Here is a 23,178-nt window from a genome sequence, read left to right as displayed (position 1 = left end):
AGGAGAGATATTACCTTTCCTTTAATCAACAATTTTTTTAAGATATATTCAACAATCGTTCAAAAAAATGGTTTAGGAAATATTCTTGAATGGGAATAGAAGTCCCCACTCTTTTCGTATGATTAAGTTCTTGTGGCTAGTAATTAGTACACGTCACGTTTATCGTAAGAAACTCTTTGGAGTGGTGTGTAAAAAGAAACTTCGAAAAACATGATCAAGTTTTGAAAAACATAATAGAGATCATTCCATGAAATATAAATGTGGAAGACGACAAAATTAAAGGTACTTAACGAACCGGCTGGCAACGGAATACCCGGAATGAATTCCAAAAATTATTATTGTTAGTTTATTGTGCGAGGAACAACAAAATAAACGTCCAAAAAAGAAGCGAAGTAAATGGATATATATATACCGGTATTTAGGCGCCACGCCCTTCCGGTAGGGATCTATGGAGGAGTATCACCGAGCCGCAAGCCCTTATCTCTTGCCGTACTGCTCCACCATAGGCCGATCAGACACCAGCATATTCTAGTTTAAGCTGCAGATTCATCTAGAATTTTAAACTGCTGCGTTAGCCTTTTTTATTTTTCTGTACACTGAGCTGGGGCTTGAACCCACATCTACTGAACCATTCGACAGTGAAGCGAATGAGAATCGGCCGCCTAGCCCGCTTGGCTATCTGATCAACAGTAAATGGATTAAATTTTTAAAAAATCGAATCACGGAAAGTGAATTTGCTGATTTAATCGATCATTAAAACAAATTTCATCAATACTTCCGAATGAATTCGGAACAGTTATTTTTACTTTCTTGATTAGAATAGTTTTTTTCACCAAAATCGTACAGTTGTTTGTACCTGTTTAGAATTGTGTGTGCTGGTAAATCTTGTTTCAGATTATAATGTAGTCTGAGAAGAAATGGAACTGGATTGATATTCGATATAACTTTATTGTTCTGTACACTTGTAGCGTCAATGATTGACTGAGAGCCCGCTAAGGGCAACTGTTATACACCTTGACTTATGGCGGCGTTGCCAGTACAATGTTGTCAGGTGTATTACAAATTAAAAGTAAAAATATACTGAACAGTACCCACTAACGAGTATTATTAATTTTTCTTCGTCCATTTTATTTTCCGGTTCGATCAGTTGTTGCAACGCTCACTAAGTCACTAAGCAACGCACGGCACCGTCGTCGCTGTGTTCCGTAAAGTAATGCATTTTTGCCGGCCGGTTCGTTCGATTGCGCGTACCTTAAATCGCGTAAGTACTGTGAATATCAGAGGAGAATCCTCAGCCAAAATGTACAAGGTCTATTGTTAAGATGGTGTGTTTCACGCCATTTTAAATTTACGTAAGATCGACAAGGAGGCATGGAATAAGAAAGCATTGTTTTCGTTAGAGGCATCTAGCAATATTTAGACAAACACCTATCTTGTTCATTCTTGCTTAAAATCGTGGATGCTTTTGTATGATATACATATACATTCTTATGATACACATAGGGGGTAAAAAAATGCTACAATATTATGGTAATTACTAATTTTATGCTATATTATGGATTCGTATTTCGAACCTACGAAAAAGCTCTGCTTGATTAGTACCCACGCATTTTATATATTTTTAAACACAACTTGCGTTAATCCTTAATCCTTCTGCACTGAAATTCTGCTTTTCCTCGTACAAAAAAGATTTATTGTATAAAGGCATGTCTGTAGAAATTATTGTTCATTAATTGCATAGATATTCTATTACACTTTGACTGATTATAGGAATGTGAGATGGAACTAACACAGAAAGGTGAGATGGTGAGTCGTCTGCAAGCGAAAGCTGGTCAGATCGGAAAGATCCTCAACAACTTAGAGAAATACAACCATCTGCTTAAAGACGATAAAAGACCAGCCGATAAAAAGTCTATACACGACAGAAAACACTCACTTTCAAAATCGGTTATAAAAGAAAATAGAAAATGCGAGGCTGCGGAAGAATCGGGAGGTGCCGCGGTAGAAAAAGAGGCCGTATTAAAGGAACCCAGACCTTCCGATTCTACCGAGTCTTTCATTAAATTAGATTTAGATCTTAACTCTCCAGAACCGAAAGAATAGTCTATTATTAAAAATATATAATTTCCCATTCGACTATATGTGTCTGTGGTAGCTTTTTTGAATTGTATGCCCTTAAAAGGTATTAAATTAAATTAACAAAATATACAAAAATATCAATTATTTTGTTTTAACAAGGAAAATTGTATTTAAAGTGAGAATTCGGGACATGAAATTAGTAGTTTTATTGGAATACTACTTTTATTTAAATGTGATCTCTACTTAAATATGTTACTATGTATTTTTATATATAAAGTTTTTTTAATATGGAAATGTTAGGTAAAATACTTACATGACTATAAAAAGAGTTGATGTTTATTCTGCAGGCTGTAAAATTCTACGGCATGAAAGTATAAAATTACTCCAAATATCTGAACTCTCGGTCCTCGTCTTTCTCTTATACTGTTTCTAGATAGTCATGGAAAAGACGGTTCAATGGCTCCCGATCATTTAAGAAATCAATTTTCACTGATCGAGCTACTGTAGACTGCATAGTCAACGAATAAACAGATACTAGAAAATTACAGACCGTATCTTTAATCTTTCGAAGGGAGATTTAATTAGGTAAAAATGCTATTAAACCGCAATAATATAATGAAAGTAAAAAAGAGTAATAAAAATAAAAATTTTGCATACGCCAATTGTTCGCACACAAAAATAGATAGGTACTTTAAAATTATTATTCTTTTAAGGAAAGTAACAGACGCTGTTCTCGGATCACACTCGAACCGAATCTTAAAAGAGCCGAGTAATAATTTCGAGAACCCAGTTTTTCAGATCGGTGTAAAAATCCGGTCCTTCATGAACGACCTATCACTATTTCCAGATGTCTAATACTCATCAACTGTTGACGTGACGTACGTGACGTAACCATTTTAATCTAGATGTTTTCATTTTCGCATTGCTAGGTCACACAGATGAAAACTAAAATGTATGGTACTCTATTTAAACACGTTCTATGGATCGTTCAACTTGAAACCTGGAAAACACAAAATGTTTACATAGAAAAATAGTTACGGTCGTACAAAAGTGTGATAAATGGAGAGCTATAATGAACCAGCGTTAAATAACTCTAGCATTATAACCAAAATTAGAAGTAGAAGAATATAATGATCGTCGTACAAAAAGTTCTAAGGCAGTGACCTATAGAAAACCAAATAAAAGACCTAGAAGTAACTAATCGTGTCCTAGCCGTTTTTTTTTTGACGAGCTGTATGTTAGTCCATCTCAATTTTTTGCTACCTTTGTAGGTAGCTTTTTCAGGATAACTAATAGAGTACTCAACGTATCTAAGTGTGAAACCCAACAACTGGAGGATGGATTCTCGTATAATAACTTGATTACTCAACGATCCACGTGAAACGTAAATCCATCGAAACAACTCTGCAATATCTTTTGTATATTAGCTCGTTCGAGCTGTCAACCATTATCGTACCTCGTTGGGTTGCTGTTTAATGTACATCGCGTCTGTTAGCGCATTCTGGCGGACATTATAGAGTTGAGTTCCAAATAGGAGATAAGAAGTAGTCTTCTTCACTCTTTATATTCTCGGGATCATTTCGAATTTCTAACCGCTTCACTGAAAGAATTAAGGACTTGGGTTAATATGGGTTTTTGTGTTCTAGAGTAATGGAGTAAAATACCAGATCTACTACTTCTTTAATGATCTTATGTTCGGGTTTTGTGGAGTCCACCAGTTTCGCCGATGTATAGGTAATCACAAGAACAGGGGATGGAATATACACCACAAGAGCAGGGATCTAGATGGGGCAGAAATGTGGACATTTTTTTGGATGGTCGGAAGGTGGACTTGATGGCGTTCTTGCTTATACTGTCTCTGACAGCGAATATTTGGGCTCACCTCTGTATACGTTGAGTATTTCAGTTACTGTGCGTGAATACCTATCACAGCTGTTGGTTTTCACTTCTCGAGTATTCGAGTTACCGTGACCAACAGCCTTACCGTGCTCCTGAAGAAGCTGTATACAAGAGTAGCGAGACGTTGGGATGATTCACGTACGGGTCGTTCAAAAAAAAACACGGTTTATAGCTGTAAAAAAATTAGATAATTATTGGAAGATGTCCAGAAAGATTTAAAGAAAATTTTTGATAAATACTTGAAATGTGAAAAGGATGGCACAATAAAACAACTATTGTGAAGGCGGAGGAGCATAAAGAAAGTCAACAAATAAAAATACCAGAAAATCAACAGTATGCTGCTACATAACAGATATCAGTAAAGTAGTTATTCCACAGTGTTCTATATTCTACGGTATTCTCTGCAAAATATTGACAAAAAACGAAAAAAGAATATCCCATTGACTTCAGAAATATAGCCGTACTGAGCCGTTAGTAAACTTTTTACTATAGCAAATAGAATAGAAGGTGCCAATACCGGATGATCAAGAAAATGGGTATTTGAGACTAATTGATTAACTGTAACTGCAATTACTGCAATAAAGAGCAAGATTAGAATAAGACGTATACTCGTATTCAACCAAATCGCAGAAGAAGCATGAAAAACAAAAAAAAATATTGAGAACAACCGAAATGAAAATATTAAAACCTGTCAATGGAATAATCCTTAGGGATGAAATAAGGAGCTCTAATATTGGAACTGGAAGTAGTTTAGGGCACAAGAATTAGCAATTTTTTAAAGATGTTGATATGTTAACAGCATACTAGAAAAGAGAGGGCTAAGTCGCTCCCTTGAAATATTATACGATATTTGGAGCTCAGCCTCTCAGAAAGATCTTAGGAGGCTAACCATAAAGAATTTAACAGGACCTAGTCCTGCGAAAATAGTAGCGGTTTTAATAAAGCCAAAAAACATCGGTGACCATCCAGTAGAACACCGAATTGTGCGAACACCAGGTGTATGTGAAAATTCAGCAAAATAAAAGAAAAAGTGTTTTAAAAACATTGCTTTTGTAAAAAACGAAGATTGAAATATTAGATGGCAGAAAAACCTTAAACTTTTAAACAAATATAAAAAGTACATAACAATAGTAGATAAACTTAAATAACAATAGTAGATAACGTCTTAAACCAATATGTTAGTTCGAAATTATATTTCTTCAGGTGTATTTTATAGACGATACAATTGTATCGAAGAAATCATTTATAATATGCTAATTTTTTGTCCCGTTTCAATTTAATAATTAATATAAATATAATAATTAATATAATAAACATTTCTTGTTGTGGCATTCCACACTATTAGTAACAGAATGTTTTAGTCAGCAAATATGATGTCACTGACTTTTAATGTCACATGCTTGTTGCTTAACAAGCAAGTCACAGTGTCTTTTCGTTATCACCACAAGAACACCAGATAAAGTTGGGTAGAATGGACTTTAATGCTTTGTAGTTAGTTGTGTTTTCTGTTAAGATATTTGCTCTATATGTTAAATAACCTTACAGTTTCTAAAACATCTGAAAACTGAAAAACTACAAACTGTTTGGTAAGTATAGAAATCCATCATTGTAGTCGTTTACTTAGTAACTTCATTATATTTATAATGAACTGAAAGCGTTTGAAAATTTAAAGAAGCTAAACGTCTTCAATAATTCAATGAAGTAACTGACTTCTCTTTTCTTGTCAACTAAAATATCCGAATACCCGGCATTCACTTGCTATTCAATATTATTACAAGAATTATTATATATATATATATATATATATATATATATATATATATATATATATATTATATATATATATAAATGATATTAACTGACTAAAACATTTTTATACAAAGAATACAAGACATAATTACTTTATTTTGAATTTATTTATGTTAAATGAAATTATTTCATATAGTCTAATCCCTTGGTATGTAAATGTGACTTATTTTAGGAAAGCGAGGCTTCTCTAAGGCATAAAACTGAATTTATTACCAAACTAGAAGCTAAGGCACAATCTATGACCGATACCATACAATCTCTCGAAAATAAGTAGGTATTTTTTTATTTCTTTTTTATTATTTTTTTATTTATTTTTATATAAAATTATGATCAAAACTACATAATTTAGAACGATCAAAATGTCTCGAGAAAGCTACAAGAGGTTAAACTATTGTTTCAATAAATTCTCTAGCTTCAGATTTCTGCCCATTATTTACAGTGTATATTTTCGTTTAGCGTTGCTCTTTTTTGACTTATTTAAGCGCAGTAGGCTATGACATTAAAAAATAAATATAAAACTGTTACTTTATATCGTCGTGTATATATTCTGATTGGATGTTATGCAGTGTTATGCAATCCACCAGTTATCTACCGTACAATCAAAACCATTGAAAGAGTGGCGTTCATCCAGTAGCATATCTGCGAAGTGTTAATTACTACAATTGTTGGTTAGTTTTATTCTGATATTCAGACAGACTTGCGCCCGACATTGTTTCGTTGCTACGTTTTACTTAACGTGTATGTATAAAATGGATCTTTTTAAAACATGTGCGACGAGACATCATTATAATTATTGGCATTTACTGTACATACCAAGTACACGTATCCTATTCCGTTATAAACTAGATCGGAAAGTTTGTGTGATGTCAAGTAACCTCATGAGCTATCTTAAAAAAAACCAACGTACTTTTGTTGACTGCAATAAGTTAAATATTTCGAAACAACAGAATGAAATAGATAGATTAACCGTTTTCTATCTATTCAAAGTAGAAATCTTAATTATGTATATGTTGTTAAACTTTAACATATGTATATGTGTCATACACATATTTAGACCAATACTGTCAATCATCATTAAAAGGATTTTAATTTCTCTATCGTTAAAATTTACAAACACTCCACTTTTGATATATATCTTTGCTTTCATCTTTAAGATTTTGTGTGCAGCTTACATACAGGATCAACATGAATCTATGAGCACGCGCGTTTCCGTGTTACCCCTTTTTATTTGTTTGGAAGTTTGAAGTTTTCTCGAGTCGTTATTGACCTTCCTATTAAACAGTTTTGGCGTATTTATCGACTGATTTCATGGATTTATCAAATATTTTTCCATGAGAGAGAAAAGTATTAATGAGACTGATCATATAAAATGAAAGGTAAAAAAAGCGACAGAGTGGTCCACTATTCATGTGAGAAGAGTATGTTATTAGCTTGATTTCGTAGTTATTGATTGCCTTTTGAATTATATATCGTTGTTGTTGTCGCTTTGGTTGAATGTCATTATAAAACCGCGACGTTGACGTTTCCAAAAGAAAATGAAAAAATATGTTACCTATCATTGAAGTTATACAGCAGAACAATTAAAAAAAAAAACTTAACATTTACGTCTACCATTCGTAGATATTAGGCCACTGCAACCGATCATCATGTGACATAAGACCTATTTTTGATACGTATCGACAAGCAGTAAATTCGTTCTACAGCATGGTAATATATGCAGATATCTGTATCAGCTTCAAATGAACCGCAACATGTTTCAACAGACTTGAATAAGTTTGACATAGGTCTAAACATGTTGGAAAGAAGTATAAAAATATGAAATCTATTCCAAACAGTGTTTAAAGTATGTTCCCAAGCTATCTAAAGCTGTTAAAAACTTCCAAATATTACATTATGCTGTTCACTACCGATTTTAGTAATGGTGCACATTGAGGTGCACCTCAATATATAGAGTTATGTAAGTGTACCGATTAACGCTGCAAGGTACGTGATTAAAACAGAAATTAGGAGTATATCTGAATTTTTCAATAATTTATCATAGAGTAACGTAGCTGTTTTTTTGTTAATCTTTACTCAGGAACTGGGCAAAAAGCAGCTCAAACGTTTTTAAACATATTATTAGAGAATATGAACAAATTAGTTAAGAAAAAAGGTATATTTAACGATACAATGTAAATTTATTGGAAAATTGAAACTAATATAGCTTTCCCACTATTATTAATCCAGAGCATTTTTTGTCAATTGATTTATATGATGATTTATTTAAGAACAATATAAACATCATTCATTAATGCATTATTCATTGTTTTCTTTTGGAAATGTACATTTTTTGTACTATACGTCTTATTTAGCCTTATAATTCCTTTACCTTTGACATGTGATAGATATTTCGCGAATTATAAGACTAAATTCGATATTTATTTAGTTGAAGTTTGCTTAAATAATAACTTTTATGTGAGTAGGGTAATATATTTATATAGTAGGATATCGTTATTAATCATATTAACATATATAAAAAAATGTTGGCAAACCTTCACTACCGGCAGCTGCTAGATTTTAAGGTAATTTTAATCAAAATAATTTTTAAAATCATTAGGAAATCACTTATTTACATCCCAGTTAATCTCTTTAGAGTGTTAACTATTACAAATTAAGGAGATATTTTGAAAACTAACGTTTTGTGTAAAAAATACAAACTGATGGAATATTTTTCTAATATAATCTAAGAAGTCTATTTCTTACACGTCCTCAGAGGTTTATCAGCACGTTAAGGTTTAAGTCAGATTCAATATTGATACGTGTTGATAATATACACAGGGTTGGCCAATCAAAAGAGTCCACCTTGATATTTAGCAATATTCTGAAAAGCTAAAACATCGGGTCGATTTTATCCCAAAGAACACCTCTTTTAGCGGTATGTGTCATTTGTCAACCTACTCCCTTCTAGTGCTACAAATTTTTAATTTTAAATATGGAATAAACCATGTATGGCACTTCAGTAGACAGGTATTTCATAATTTCAAATTTTTCCCGTTACGTCAAAAATTATATTCAAACGTAATTTGCAACATTAATAAGAAACTTTATTAAATGTAATGTAAATAAAAAGAAACTAAATTTGAAATTAATAATTATAATTATATAATTTAATGTTCAAAATGATATCCATGAACATGAACAACATATCCATAACAAAATGATATCCACACAATTATAAAGTCACTGTTCAAAATTACGACGAAAATTTTGAAGCATTTCAGAGGTTATTATCCTACATTCATGCACTATTCGTCGTCCTAATTTTTCCAATGAGCAGGAATTGTATTATAAATGTTGCTTTCTAAATAACCCCATAGGAAGAAGTACAGGGAAATTAAATCGGGCGATCTTGCTGGCCATTCAATAAAACCTCTTCATCCAATCCATTGCATAGGATGCAATAATGCGGAGGTCCACCGTCTTGTTGGAAAAACAAATCATCTTCTGAGTACCTGTTAACATTTTCGATTACATCTGTCAAAATGGGATCAACTGTGCCCTCTAAGAATTCTAGATATGCTTCTCCGTTCAAATTTTATTGCAAAAAGAATGACCCAATAATACAATCCCCATAAATTCCTACCCATACGTTTAATTACTTGATTTTTTTGTACTTTATTTTGCACAAAACATTAGTTTTTACAAAATTCGGCATTTGCTATTGTGTAAAATAAAAGAGGTTACTTAGATACAAATATTTGCTTTTCAAATTATTTTAAAAATCTATTATTTTATACTAAATTTTTGAAATTACAGATACGTTATAGATCTTATATATTCTTGTAACATTACTAGAATCTCTGTTACACCCCTTGTGATGTAAAACTTTGTATAGTGCAGATTGTGATTTTTACTTTTTTGCTTTAAAAGTGTTTAAATAAATAAAGTAATTTTGATCTATGTGAATTTTATTTACTTCCCATTTTCGAATATATACACACTGTTTTATTTTTGTAGTTTAGGTTTGCCAGTATTTTCATTTGTTTTTTATTTGATTTTAGTTGAAATATGTTTTTTATCCATTTTAATTTTAACACTTTTGCACTTTTTATTTATCATTTATTACACATACTCTTTCATATAACTCAAGGGGGTACGTTAATTCGAATTGACAATGAAAATAACAATCGTTTTTTTTTTTAATTCATCAGTATTGTCTTTGAGGCACACAAAATTAATGAGGCCGCGTTGCTCAGAATCGTAGAAGATGTGGGCGTGCTTCTTTGGATCATTCTTACTAGCACATAAACAACAAAAAAAAAAGAAAAATTAGATAGGTACTAGGGCTAAACCAGAAATATGGGATAAATAATACAAAGAAAAATCAACATTTGTCAAAAAGAGCTCCACTTTTGTCTTTTCTTCCAGAGACAAAGAAAACTCTTAAACTAAAATACATATGTAAAAAAATAGCAAGAAACAAACACCAAAATACATATAGGTAAGCAAATAGTGAGAAACAATAACACCTACCTCTGTTTGCAATTATTTGCATCTTTGCTCTCTGTTTGCATTTGATCGTAAATGTTACTTAAAAAATTGAAAATTTAAAATTTCCCTGGGTTATAATTCTATCATATGTAATTCTTCGGCTCTTAAAATCAATAAACAAATTCAGTGTTGCATATTAAAAGACAATGGTGATAAAACATGCAAAAAACATACGAAATGTACCCGTTCAAAAAAACACTAACACTGCACTGCACTGGGTACATGTAGAAGAAAAATTAAAATAGTGAGATATGTTTCCTTTTTCATATTTACCACCAATCGGAAATATTCAACATAGTTATTGTCTGCTGTTGCAGGGTACATAGTACATAAAAAAAGTTAAAAACAGAGACTTGTGGGCTTGTCTATACCCACTGCAATTGAAGATAATCCATTCTGCACTAAATGAATCTACTTTTGATTTACCTCGTACTATTTCGTACTGCATACTGTCAAAAGATATTATTGGTCTCCAAAGATAAAAATGTTTTCAAACACTGAGACAAAACAATCGAAATTCGCCTATACGGCGAAAAACCGCTATCGAACAGTGGACAGCCGACCGGTCTCCTCATTGATCAGACGAAAAGTGACTCTCGGTTCTCGGAGGAAAAATTCGTATTCACGATTCTCATTGTAAACAAATATTTGTTTTCGCTTTTCAATCTTAATCGCAATTCTTAAAACGCTAAATAGGAACTTATGAGATATGTAGAGAAACGATTATCCAAGGAAAGTGGGGCTGAATAAAATAAATATTTAAACTTTGTTTATTCTAAAAGACACTAAGTGTATTTCTTTGAAGATGTTTTAAAACGCATTTAACCTTATAAAGGATCACATAAAAGTTACTGCTTTCTGAATTAAATGGAATTAAAAAAAATAAATAAAAGATTTTTGCATCGTTACGGGAGCATAATTTGATACTACAGGCCTAGAGAAACTTGTACATCTACTAAGAGAAAAGAATGAACAGTAGAGATATACATATTAATCTATACTGGAATCAGCGAGCCACTGTTAGAGTTGAAAACGTCGAACCGGAAAATATAAATGTTAAAAGAGGAGTGAGACAGGGATGCGCGTTGCTGTTCATTCTTTACAGCAAAGCTATCTTTAAGGAATCATCAGAGCAAGAATACGGTATGGCAATAAACGAAAAACTTAACGTAAGATTCGCAGATGACACCTTTATTTTAGCTAACGATCTAGAGTCACTACAACATTTAATAAATAGTTCAAATCATTACAGTACACAACATGGATTTGAAATTAAGTTCTTAATTAAGTTAAAAATTAAGGAGACTAGCCATAGAAATAAAACTAAAAAAAATTAAAATGAAAAACGTAGAAAGGGTTTACAAGTACAAATAGCTAGGAACTTGGGCAAATGAGAATAATGACCAAAGTACAGAAAATAAGGACGCGAATGGAACTGGGAATGTGTCTTAAGTATTATGTGTTCTTCATTTGGTTGTGTACAATTTATTGCTGGACATAAATAGAAGTGACACGAAAATAGAACATATAAATAAGTTTGAAATGTGGTGTTACAGGCGAATTACGAAAATACTGTGGATCCAACGACTTACAAATACCGAAGTATATAGATGCCTATAAAAGGATTGCAAAGTCATAAAAACTATTTAAGTTATAATATTTAGGTCATATTATCAGAAGCAAGGAGTATAAAATACGATAACTCATGAGGAAATATCAAAGGTAATAATTGAAGCATAGGTCGAAGAAGGCTGTTGTGGCTTAGAAACTTACGTTAGTGGTATAATCACAACTCAGTAAAATTTTCAGAGCAGCTGCCAAAAGGATACGGATATCTATAATAATACAGGAGAAGGAAACACAAGAAGAACTAATTCTCTATCTTCGTTGATTTTTGAATACTTCGTTGCTAATTTGCTAGCTTTGTAACCTGTTCAAGCAATTGTTGGTACTTTTAGCGTCCATGATTGTATTCCATATAACAGCACAGGCCAAACATAGCACCTAATCATACTTTGGCATTATTTCATAAATAATAATGTTATTCTTTTCACGAAGGCTTCATCGCCACCTTCAATTTCACATGTTTTACTAATAAATCTATAAAAGTGCTTGTAGCGCAGTACCTGGTTTCAGACGTTGCCATCATCGTAGAACCTTATATATTATGGAACCTTCCCCGCTCAATTCCTCCACCTGAAGGTCCATTCTCATTTGATATGACTCATTTAGTCTCTTCTTCTTCTATCTTTATTTGGCAGTTCTCTCTCTCTGCAGTCATAATTTTAATCACCTCCTTGTTGATAGTGTGTGTGTGTGTGTGTGTGTGTGTGTGTGTGTGTGTGTGTGTGTGTGTGTGTGTGTGTGTGTCGTTCTCGAGATCTTCCGAATTCGACGATAACACCATAGCTCAATTGTTTCCATTTTTTCGTTTAGAGATTTGTGTTGCAGCTTCTAGTATATAGGCCTTTCGAGATATTAACTCTGAAAACAAATTTCTCGTCGGAGTCACTGTTAGAGTTCGGCTAACTTCGTGGGTATTTAAAATGTTCTATATGTTCTAATATATGATAATAATAAAGACAACAAACATACATTTGGGAGATGTACCGATAGAAAGGGTTGAAAAATACAAATACCGGAGATCCTGGATTTCAGAAAATAATGATCAAACAACAAAAATAAGGGTTAGGATAGAAATAGCAAGGAGTGCGTTTGTAAAAGTAAAAACATGAAACAATGAAAGCTGGACACTGAATCAAGAACACAAAAATAATATATAGTCATTTGAAATGTGATGTTCAGAAGGCTAAGTTAGACTTTTATCAGCCTACAACCACTTACCTATGATAAAGAACCTGATAGAAAAGTCTGCAGAATACAACAAACCATTGGCACTGATATTCGTGGACTATGAGAAAGCATTCTATACCACAAGCCAGCAGAAAATGTCAAAAACATTGACAAAATGCCACAGGTAGCGTAAGACTATCTGAACACGAAACAAATAAATGCTATATACAGCGAGGAGTACAGCAAGGAGACAACGTCTTTCCAAAGCTATTCACGACGTTTTTAGAATTTAGTTTTATACTTGTAAAAAGGCAGTGGAACGATCATGGTATCTATATAAGTGGAGAGTAACTCAGTCATTTGAGATGACATCGTCCTTATAGCCGATCGTATGGATGATGCAATAATTATGTTGGAAAAATTATATCACGCTTGCTTGGAGGTCAGACTAAAGATTAATATGAATAAGATGCAACTAATGACTGATCTGGTGCTAAATCGAAATATTGCTGATGGAAGGGACGCCCATGTCCCACAGTAGACGCATGCAGGTTGATAATGATGTTACATAAGGATGCTTAGAATAGCATGGACACGGAAGAAAACGAACACAGAAGTATTGCGAGAAATGGGGAAAGTATATATATATATATATATATATATATATATATATATATATATATATATATATATATATATATATAATCCTAAACCCATTTACCCTAAGGTGTCGGGTGTAATGTCTTTAGTTAGTTGCATGTACAATTTTTCTCCATTGCTTCTTATTCTTTGCTTGGTTTCTTGCTTGTTCTTTGCTGATTCCTCGTGTCTCTAGGATTTCGTGTCGGGGAAACAATACGAAATAATAAATACAATAAAAATAAGAAAGTTACAATATCTGGAACACGTAATGAGGTAATAGCGATATGAGATGCTAAGATTGATAATACAGGGAAAGATAAGAGGAGGAAGGAGTATAGGAAGAAGGAGAGTGTCATGGTTGAAAAAGTTAAGTTAATGGTTGAAATGAAGTTCAATAGAACTCTCAGATCAGCGGTAGATAAAGTAAAGATAGTGATGATGGTATCCAACCTCCGACGGTACTTAAAGAAGAAGATCATTCTGTAAGAGTCTGTTTAGTTCATCTACTGCCATCCAGTTAATTTTCGTAGTATTGATATTAAGAACTCTCCGGTGACTTTCTTCGGTTTCGGTAATTAAATTAACAGGTGTCTGAAGATCTTCAAAACTTTTGGCCAATATTGTAGTGTAGTCGTGTAAAATTCTACATCTTAAAAGGTCATTTTAATAGTTAAAAGAAAGGTTGCTGTGCTGTAGATCTTAGGACACTGTAAACGTATCTATTTGATTGTTATACTTCGTTTAAAGCAAACTTCTAAGCAAAACTCTCCTCACTAAATGTGAATTCAAATAGACACTGTAAAGATATAACAATTAAAATTAGTAAAGCATTTATAATCATTCTAGTTGCTTTTATCCTTATGGAGGACCCGTTTTCCTACTGTTTCAACATATGTTTCTCAACTATATCCTTTTAGCCTTTCTTTTCAAATGCTTACATTCAGCAATTCTTCGTACTATTTGATTGTTTTTCTCTGATTTAAATGTGACATAATCATGTTAAACCATGTTAATATAGATCCTTTACCTAGATTTGCCCTAATATATTCATTTTATATTTTCTTGGTTTTGTCACTTCACTAATCTATCAAAATATTCTCATTTGTAAACCAGATACCACACGTATCCGTTCATTTGATTCACAATTCCCTTACTATTAATATTTCACGTATTACCGTTTATTCTCTGTTGTTCTGTGGTACGATACTACATATTAGTGATACCTAAACTATTTTAGTCAGTAACTCCATCTTCAATTGAACATTATACGTGTTCCGTATATCATCTACCTTTTTTAAGTTTTATACATATTCGAGAGACGTCTTTACTTTTCCTATCTTTGCTCTAATTTTCTATTCATCATCACTTCATCAAACAACAACATTGCAAAAAATGTCAAATACGAAACATTTGAGCAGAAATAATATATTTTTAGATATGTAACTTTAGTAGATGTTTTTATAACTTTACGTAGAGTAAAAGGCACAAACAAATTTCGCTACAAAATAAATGTATCAGATATAGATAGAAAAATTACTCTAAATTCACTTTAAGGTATCGCGAAAGCGAGTCTAATCGTGTAACAGCTGAACAGTTGAAGCGTGAGGTAGATATGCAAGCCGCTCAAGTCGAGGAACAGGCTACGAATATAGAAGGAGATCTGAAGGTAGAAAGAGAGTGGAGAATATCTCTGCAGGCTACGATGCAGCAAGATCGAGAACGAATATCGAAGTTGCAGATTGAGAATGGACAGCTGAAAATGATTGCACAGGTAAGGTGTCTATTTAATAAATTAATAATAATAAATAAAGTGAGATCTTTATCAATATAATACCGTTCACATAATACTTAGCTAAAACAAGTTTACTCAATACTAAAAATGTGCCCACTAAAAATCTATTAAGCTTTTTAGCAATCGTTCGTCTCCTTCAGCCAAAAATTTAGGATCAGATGATTCCCGAAGCCGTATCAAATTAGTAAAGCAAATAAGTTACAGTTTTATCTCCGACTTAGCTGTCTTTAACATATATTTCTGGACACAGAACAAAACTTTCACTCACAAACTGTTTCTTTGTTAACCTATTAAACCTTTTTATCAGACTACGGCTTCTCCCACTGACGCACTTACTTTTTCCAAAAATGTTATTCTAAGACCTCTTTTCTCATGTTTCCCACCTTTTATCTCATCTTTCTTACTCTACTTCCTTACAAGGGTCGATACTTTTTCCCGCTACTCCTTTAACATACAACTCCTTTTCTCTTTTTTTTTTCAAAAACCAAATTCCACAACATTTCCATGTAAATTAAACATTTATTATATTTACAATACTGATTTTACTAGTTATTTACAAACGTATTTTCCTAATTCCTATACCTGTCCGAAAACCTTCCATTGTCTAGCCCTTTCTCGTAAACAAAAAACACGATTTGTAAACCGTCATAGAAAACCGCACAAAAGAAAGTTATTACTCGCTCTTCACAAATTTGTCCTTGCTTTCTCCGAATAAATTAATCTCTAAATTACAATGTAAAACTACATATTTATATACTCATACAACAACTCCATAGCAGAAAATAGATCTACTGAATAAAAACACCACTGAACGCAGACCGGTTCACACTGGCACACATGTCATGCAATATCAGTGCGTATAACTTTTTGATGCGACGGAAAAATATGGACGCCTCGATGTTATGGGGTTACGTTGTTACGCGGTAACATCCAGGCTTGTTACGCGACGATGTTACGATACAAGTTTTGTTGCATGTTTATATTCACCTTGTGTAATTAGTTTGCTATAAAGCACATTTGATGGCGCCTTAGACACTTTTTACATATCTCTTGACTATCCTGTCTGATCTGATCTGTTCTATTGACGCGTGTTTTTTGTAGCATATACGTAATATTTATGTATATATGTAATTTTTTTAATTTTTTCTTTTTTAGAAATATGCTAATTTACAAGAAGAATATTACACCCTAAAAGATCAATGTTTAGAACAAGAACATACACTCGAAGAATTAGGTGGACACTTACGAGAATCTAAACTACAGATATCAGACCTGAGAGAAGAGATTACCAAAAGTAGGCCTGAAGGATCGTGGGCAAAAGATCATACAGCTGCTAAATGTAAAGCATGTACAAAAGAATTTAATTTGACTCGAAGAAGGGTAAGTTTCCAGACCATTTTCTTCTTCATGTACCATGTCCTTTCAGAACGTTGGTTACCATTATAATTATCTTAATTTTATTCACTGCCACCCTAAATAGCATGCTTGTATCAATACCATACCAATCTCGCAAGTTCTTCTTAATGCTTTCTATAATCTCAGTAGTCTTGCTGAGACGTTCTAGTATTGTGGAGTTCGAATCTTCTCCACCCAAGAAAATTCTTCTATAGCACCACATTTCGAAAGTCTCAAGGCGATTTAGATCATTTTTATTCACAATCCAAGAATCAACACCATAAAGTAAGACCGACAACACGCGGCAGCGAAGTAGGCGGATGTGCAATGCCAATTTTAGGTCTTTGTTACATACTACCTTGAACATCCTTCTACAAGCGGCTCTGGCCTGCTCAATTCTGGATCTAATTTCACCGTGACTCTCCGCGTCTGCAGTTTTACTAATATCCAAGGTAAACAATTTGATCAACTTGCTCAAGTTTGGTACTATTTACATATATAGACGGTCATATATTCTGTTGTTTACTTATTACGAGTATTTTGGTTTTCCGTATGTTCAGATCCAGACCTGCTTCCTTACAGCTCTCAACGACACTGTCAAGTAATGTTTTTAGTCAGTTTTAACCATTTTATAGATATACTAGTGATTTTGCCCGTCGCATGCGACGGGAGATCAAATCAATTGCCATCTACAGTCGCTCATTAACTTAAAAAAAAATAAAAACGGCGCGTGGCACTTGGGGAGTGCCGACAGAAGTGAATAATTCTTAAAGATTGTTATTACTGTGTGACTTGTTGCCCTAGCCTTTTATGTAGATAGATTTTCTAAAATACAGTAATCTATAGGAATATAATCTACAGGATTGAGTAACGCTATCGGAAGTCGGAAATAAAAATGAGCATAATATGGATATATTTACGGTGCAAATCTCTCTATAATAGATATAAGTAATGGATAAAGCTAAGGTCCATTCGCTCAACTCGGGCATATTTTGACAGATTCATAGCTGGAAACCTACAACACAAAAATTCCTAGCTCACAGTATTAACAGCTTAAATAAACTTTTATTAGACTTCTTTCATTAAAAAAAAGAATTAGTAGAAATAGTGGAAGTGTATACTAAACCCATAAAATTTTGAGTAGTATATATTTAAAAAATATATTCCAGTTGTTATAATTTAACATAACTATTTATTATATGGTGCAGATAAATAAATATTGATTGTTAGTAATTCGTAAAGTTCTATTTTATTTACTATTTCGTTTGTTTACTATTAATATTGGCTTTGAGTACGTGTGCTTGGTTGTATAGTAATTTCCAGCGACTTTTAGTCTGTCAAAAAGTAACTAACTTCGCAAAATAATAATTACTAAATTCACTAGACAGTTCGGTCTGGGAATAGCGAACCGACTATATCTATTATGCGTTCAATTTTGAGGAGTCACATTGCACAAAGCGTTTAAAAAATCACATAGTTTATTTTCAGCCACAATGTCCGTACGCCTAATGTTCTACTTGTCTACGGCCCAGCAGAAAACCATTCGAGAACTCACTCTGGACAACTTCGAAGTGATCACCAAAGAAATCTACGTTCTAATTCTCAAAATATTTCGTGATGTGGTGTAAATAAAACGATCCCATTTTTGGACGAGCGGCAACGGTTTTTATGATGATAATGCTCCAGCACATTCATCTAAACTTGTGCAATAGTTTTCAGTAAAACATAAGGTTACAGAAATCGCCAGTCTCCGAACAGTACGGACATAGCACCCTGTAACTTTTTCATGTTTTCAAACCCGAGAGTGCTGTTTAACGACTACACATAAAAACAATTCAAATGAATGCGATGATAGCCAGGTCATAAGCTGAAGGAAGTTATACCTGTCGTGTCTAAATATGTGTCCAAGCTTCTTGATAATTTCTGTGAGTTCACGTTCTCTATTCATACGCTTTAAAACTTCTTCATTTCCAACGCGGTCGGTCCATGGAATTTTCAGCATACGACGGAATACCCACATCTCAAAGCTCTCTAAACGTCGTAACGAGCTGACTGTTAACGTCCAAGCTTCTACGCCGTGTAATAGTACACTATATACATAACACTTTATCATGCGGTATCGTAGGGACTGCGCTGACTCAAGGATCCCAAAGGGACCGGCCAAAGCTCGAATATGGCGCACACTACCAATCCGATACACCCTGTACAATTAGCAATCACTATTCGCCGAATTAGAGTACTTGCTCTAAAAAGTGCTAGTATTACTGATCCAACTAATATGGATTCCCAGCTCTACCAACGAGAAAGTTTCTACTAGGATGATTTTATGTGTATTCAAAATATACTTAGAGAAAGCATGGAAAAGAAAATGCGAAGGCATGGGAGTACCGGTACGGAACGAATACCTATATACGTTAAGTTTTGCAGACGATCAAGTAGTGATTGCACAAGACGAAGACGACCTTAGCTACATGATGAAGAAACTACAAGAAGAATATACCAAGGCTGGCCTAGATATTAACCTCGCGAAAACAGAGTACCAATCTACAAGTGAAGAAGACATAGAAGATCTACAGATTGATGACAACGTAACAATCAAAGGAAAGGATAAATTCAAATACCTGGGGTTTATAATCACGAAAAAGGCAACAACAGAGGAAGAAATTACACAAAGATTAGGACAAACAAGAACAGCAATCCGACAACTTAACTCAGTATGGTGGGATAGACACCTAAATATGAAGACAAAAACGCAGATTTATAAAACATTAGTGCGAAGTATTATGACATATGGGGCTGAAAATTGGATCATAAACAAGAAAAACAGCAGTAAGATAGTAGCAACAGAGATGGAATGCCTGCGAAGATGCTGCAGAGTAACAAGAATGGATAGAAGAAGTAATGACGAAATAAAGCAAAGAACATCAATAGAAACAGACATACTAACATATATAGAACAAAAAAGACTAAAGTGGTATGGACATTTAAGAAGAACTAGCGACAGCAGATGGATAAAGAGAATAACAGAATGGAGCCCCATAGGAAGGAGGAAAAGAGGACGACCTCGAAAATCATGGAGGAACGAAGTAGACGACGCCATGAGTAAGAGTAGAAGGACTAAACGATGGAGAATGGAACAACAGAGAGAGATGGAAACGGTTGAGCGAGGGAAGGCAGTGAATACTGTAGAATCCCTAAATATATATATGATTTTATGTGGTAAGGATGAAACACGACGTTCACCTAAACGCAAATAAAACTGAAGGCCCCTTACGAGAGGTTTGGATAACTCCGGATGCACACACTTCAGCCAATTACGTCTGACGAACGACGAGCCAAGATAAACCACAATTGCAGAGCCATAGTGGAACCACCATTCTACAATTTTTTCCGTATGTACCGATAAGAGCTGGACGGAACCACAGACAGATCTATTAATACCCTCTTATCTTATCTGTCATGCCGTAGGGTTCGATTTTTAGCACCAAAGTGACTTCAAGCGGGCTGAAGTAGCACATGTTTTATTATTAAAACTTAAATAAACCAATCACGACACGTAAGAACAACATAATTAAGTACTGTTAGTGTTTGTTGGGATAACAACTGAAGAGGTATTGCAGCGTTTAAAAAACAACCCGAAGTAGTGAAAACCGTAAACATACGAAAGGTGGAGTATTTTGCCCACGTTATGCGATACCCAGAACCTATGGAGTCTTCCATCTTCACACTTGCCATTGTCAAGGATAAGAACTATCTGACATAACAATGGCAAGTGTGACCTTGTAAAGTCGTCAAAACAATGTTTTTTTTTAAATCAGAATTATTCACCGTTGAGTCAAACCCAAATCACATATAGCTCATTAATCACATATTTGGAAATATTTTAACTGTAGATTCCTGTGCTCAACATATTAGGATTGAACCCAAATTACTTAAATAAAGTGTGGTTCCTTACTGAGTTAAAGGGAGTTTTATGTAAAAAGTATTTGTACCCAGTACTTTAAAACTATTTGACATGTCCTTGTTATACTTGGCATACAGGGTAGAGGTAGATACTGTACACAGTACTAAATTATGTTGAATAAACGTTTCTGGATACTACCAGTGTAAAACATCCTGTAACTCAGTAAGGAGCCACGTTTTATTTAAGTGATTTAGGTTCAATCTTAATATTTTCCCAGGACTCTGCAGTTAAAATATTTCCAATTACTACTGAAACACCCTGTATGAAGTGTACAATAAAATAAAATATGAATCCCAGTCATTAAAATCGACGGCGCAGCGGTCCGCTGTTGATACCTGCGAAAAATAAATATTGACGATACTAGAATGGGTGCGCCGGGGGAAACTAATCAATACTAGGTTAGAGATAGCCGATCGATCACTTTTCGGTAACGGACAAGGAGCTGAGGCGATCGATTAACACTCGATCGCAGACGGGGAGGATTTATATCTTTAAAACGGCATTTTATACCTTTGCCAGTGTTCCATCTCCAGCGCGCAGCGATGGTAGTGATAAGTTGTCGGTGGGAGTGCGAGCGTACAGAGATGACAATCCGGCGGCGAACGCTGGCTGTGCCATCTTTATAGCATGGGACTAAAAAAATAAGACGTACACGATGTAGTACAAGAAATCAACCCTATACAAGAAATGGCATTGCGCTGTATGTAAGATGGGACATTGTTTAACAGAAAAAACAGTTGCTTTTTAAAATTTCATGAAATATAAAAGTGCAATTACATTGTTTTTATTATTAATATTTCAGTTATTGTTGATTTCGAAAAACTCAAATAATGCTAATGTGTACTAGTGGTTCCACCATGACACCACAAGCTAAAAAATCGCTTGAAAATAAAAGATTTTGACAGATAACCTTTAATTTTATATATCACTGTATCTGGTACTTTAAAAATATATAATTTAAACCTCAAAGGATTACTTGACATAGTCAAGCATTTTCTGCAGTAAAATTGCCAATTTTCTATGTTAGATTTATTATCATCAACTGGTATGTAATTCGTTTACTTTTTTTAAGTTTTAGCATTATTCCATATTTCATCCCTATATTCCTCTAATAAAAATAACACACTTTTCTCTTTGTAATACCTAGTTCGACTGAGATAATTCAGTGAAAATTGTTGTTTGTAAGAACTACAATTAATTATAATTTTTTCATTAATTCCAGCACCATTGCCGAAACTGTGGTGAAATATTTTGCAACGCCTGCTCAGACAATACAATGCCCCTTCCGTCGTCCGCTAAACCAGTCCGTGTTTGTGATGACTGTCACCTGATATTATTGGGCAGAACTAACTCTGTGATGAACTAGTTTTAAGCTTAAAGTTTTACTATATTTACAAAAATGCAAAATATATTTATATATTTTATTATCCAATGAAAAAATATAAAAATTACAAAGATTTTGTTTTTTTTTTCTTATAAATATTTACATATTTATGATACACCTTGGTCGAGATTCGTTTAAAATTTTATAATATTTACACCTTATAAGATATACACAAAACAAATTTTCAACTGTACACAAAAAATGTCATTTATGGTGAGTTATGCGAAGTGACATAGTTTGAACTCGAGTTGCCAGAAATATTCAACCAATGAAACAATCGGATGCTCGGCATGTGTTAGTTAATGCCAAATGTTTTGTGCTATTGAAACAGATTTGCACTATCACTATTACCACAGAATAAATAACAATCAGAATGCCCACTCTCAGATGCCGCCTTTGAAGTTTGTAAGCACGAATCGCCATATTATAAACGGAAACATAGACTCGAATTGAGAAATTTGTGACAAGCTACGACAGAACTGTAATTTAAATTTTTAGAGATTAATAATTTAGTACATTTGAAATACTTTAACCCCTTCGTGCCGGACCGTCATTCGGCAAGTCGGCTCCTATATACGGATTCGAGCGCTTACCGAATGGCTTCGCGCGCTGACCGTTATCGGTTATAATACAGTATCACACTACAACTAATTATAGTTAATGTAAGGATAACATTAATTTTAGAAATAAAACTATTTTTATTAAATTATTATTTACTATTTTATTATTAAATGTTATCTATAAAATACCATTTTAAACAAAAATTATTAAAAATTATAGGGATTTGGGAAAAAAAAATAAACAACAAATTCTATTGAAATATTTCTATACCACGAGAACAATTTTATTTATCGTGGTACTGGTCAAAATGTTCTTTGGAACACAATGCTA

The 23,178-nt window shown here is 33.5% G+C and overlaps 1 protein-coding gene across 3 annotated transcripts in view; it reads left to right on the top strand.

Annotated features, from left to right (window-relative positions):
• LOC140434384 (RUN and FYVE domain-containing protein 2) overlaps positions 1-23,096 on the top strand; it is a 62,797-nt gene extending 39,701 nt beyond the window's left edge. For 2 of the 3 annotated variants that reach the window (XM_072522579.1, XM_072522578.1), the window contains exons 8-11: positions 5,960-6,057; positions 15,307-15,523; positions 16,700-16,924; positions 22,126-23,096. In XM_072522579.1, coding sequence (XP_072378680.1) covers positions 5,960-6,057; positions 15,307-15,523; positions 16,700-16,924; positions 22,126-22,269 — 684 coding nt within the window. In that variant the 3' untranslated portion in view covers positions 22,270-23,096. Of the gene's footprint in view, positions 1-1,770; positions 5,924-5,959; positions 6,058-15,306; positions 15,524-16,699; positions 16,925-22,125 lie in introns of those variants that run through there. The other variant, XM_072522580.1, reaches the window with a different exon arrangement.
• Positions 23,097-23,178: the final 82 nt, after the last annotated feature.

The sequence above is a fragment of the Diabrotica undecimpunctata genome, chromosome 2, assembly GCF_040954645.1.
Source record: "Diabrotica undecimpunctata isolate CICGRU chromosome 2, icDiaUnde3, whole genome shotgun sequence".
Taxonomy (NCBI): Eukaryota; Metazoa; Arthropoda; class Insecta; order Coleoptera; family Chrysomelidae; genus Diabrotica; species Diabrotica undecimpunctata.
This window is presented reverse-complemented; position numbering and strand designations above follow the sequence as displayed.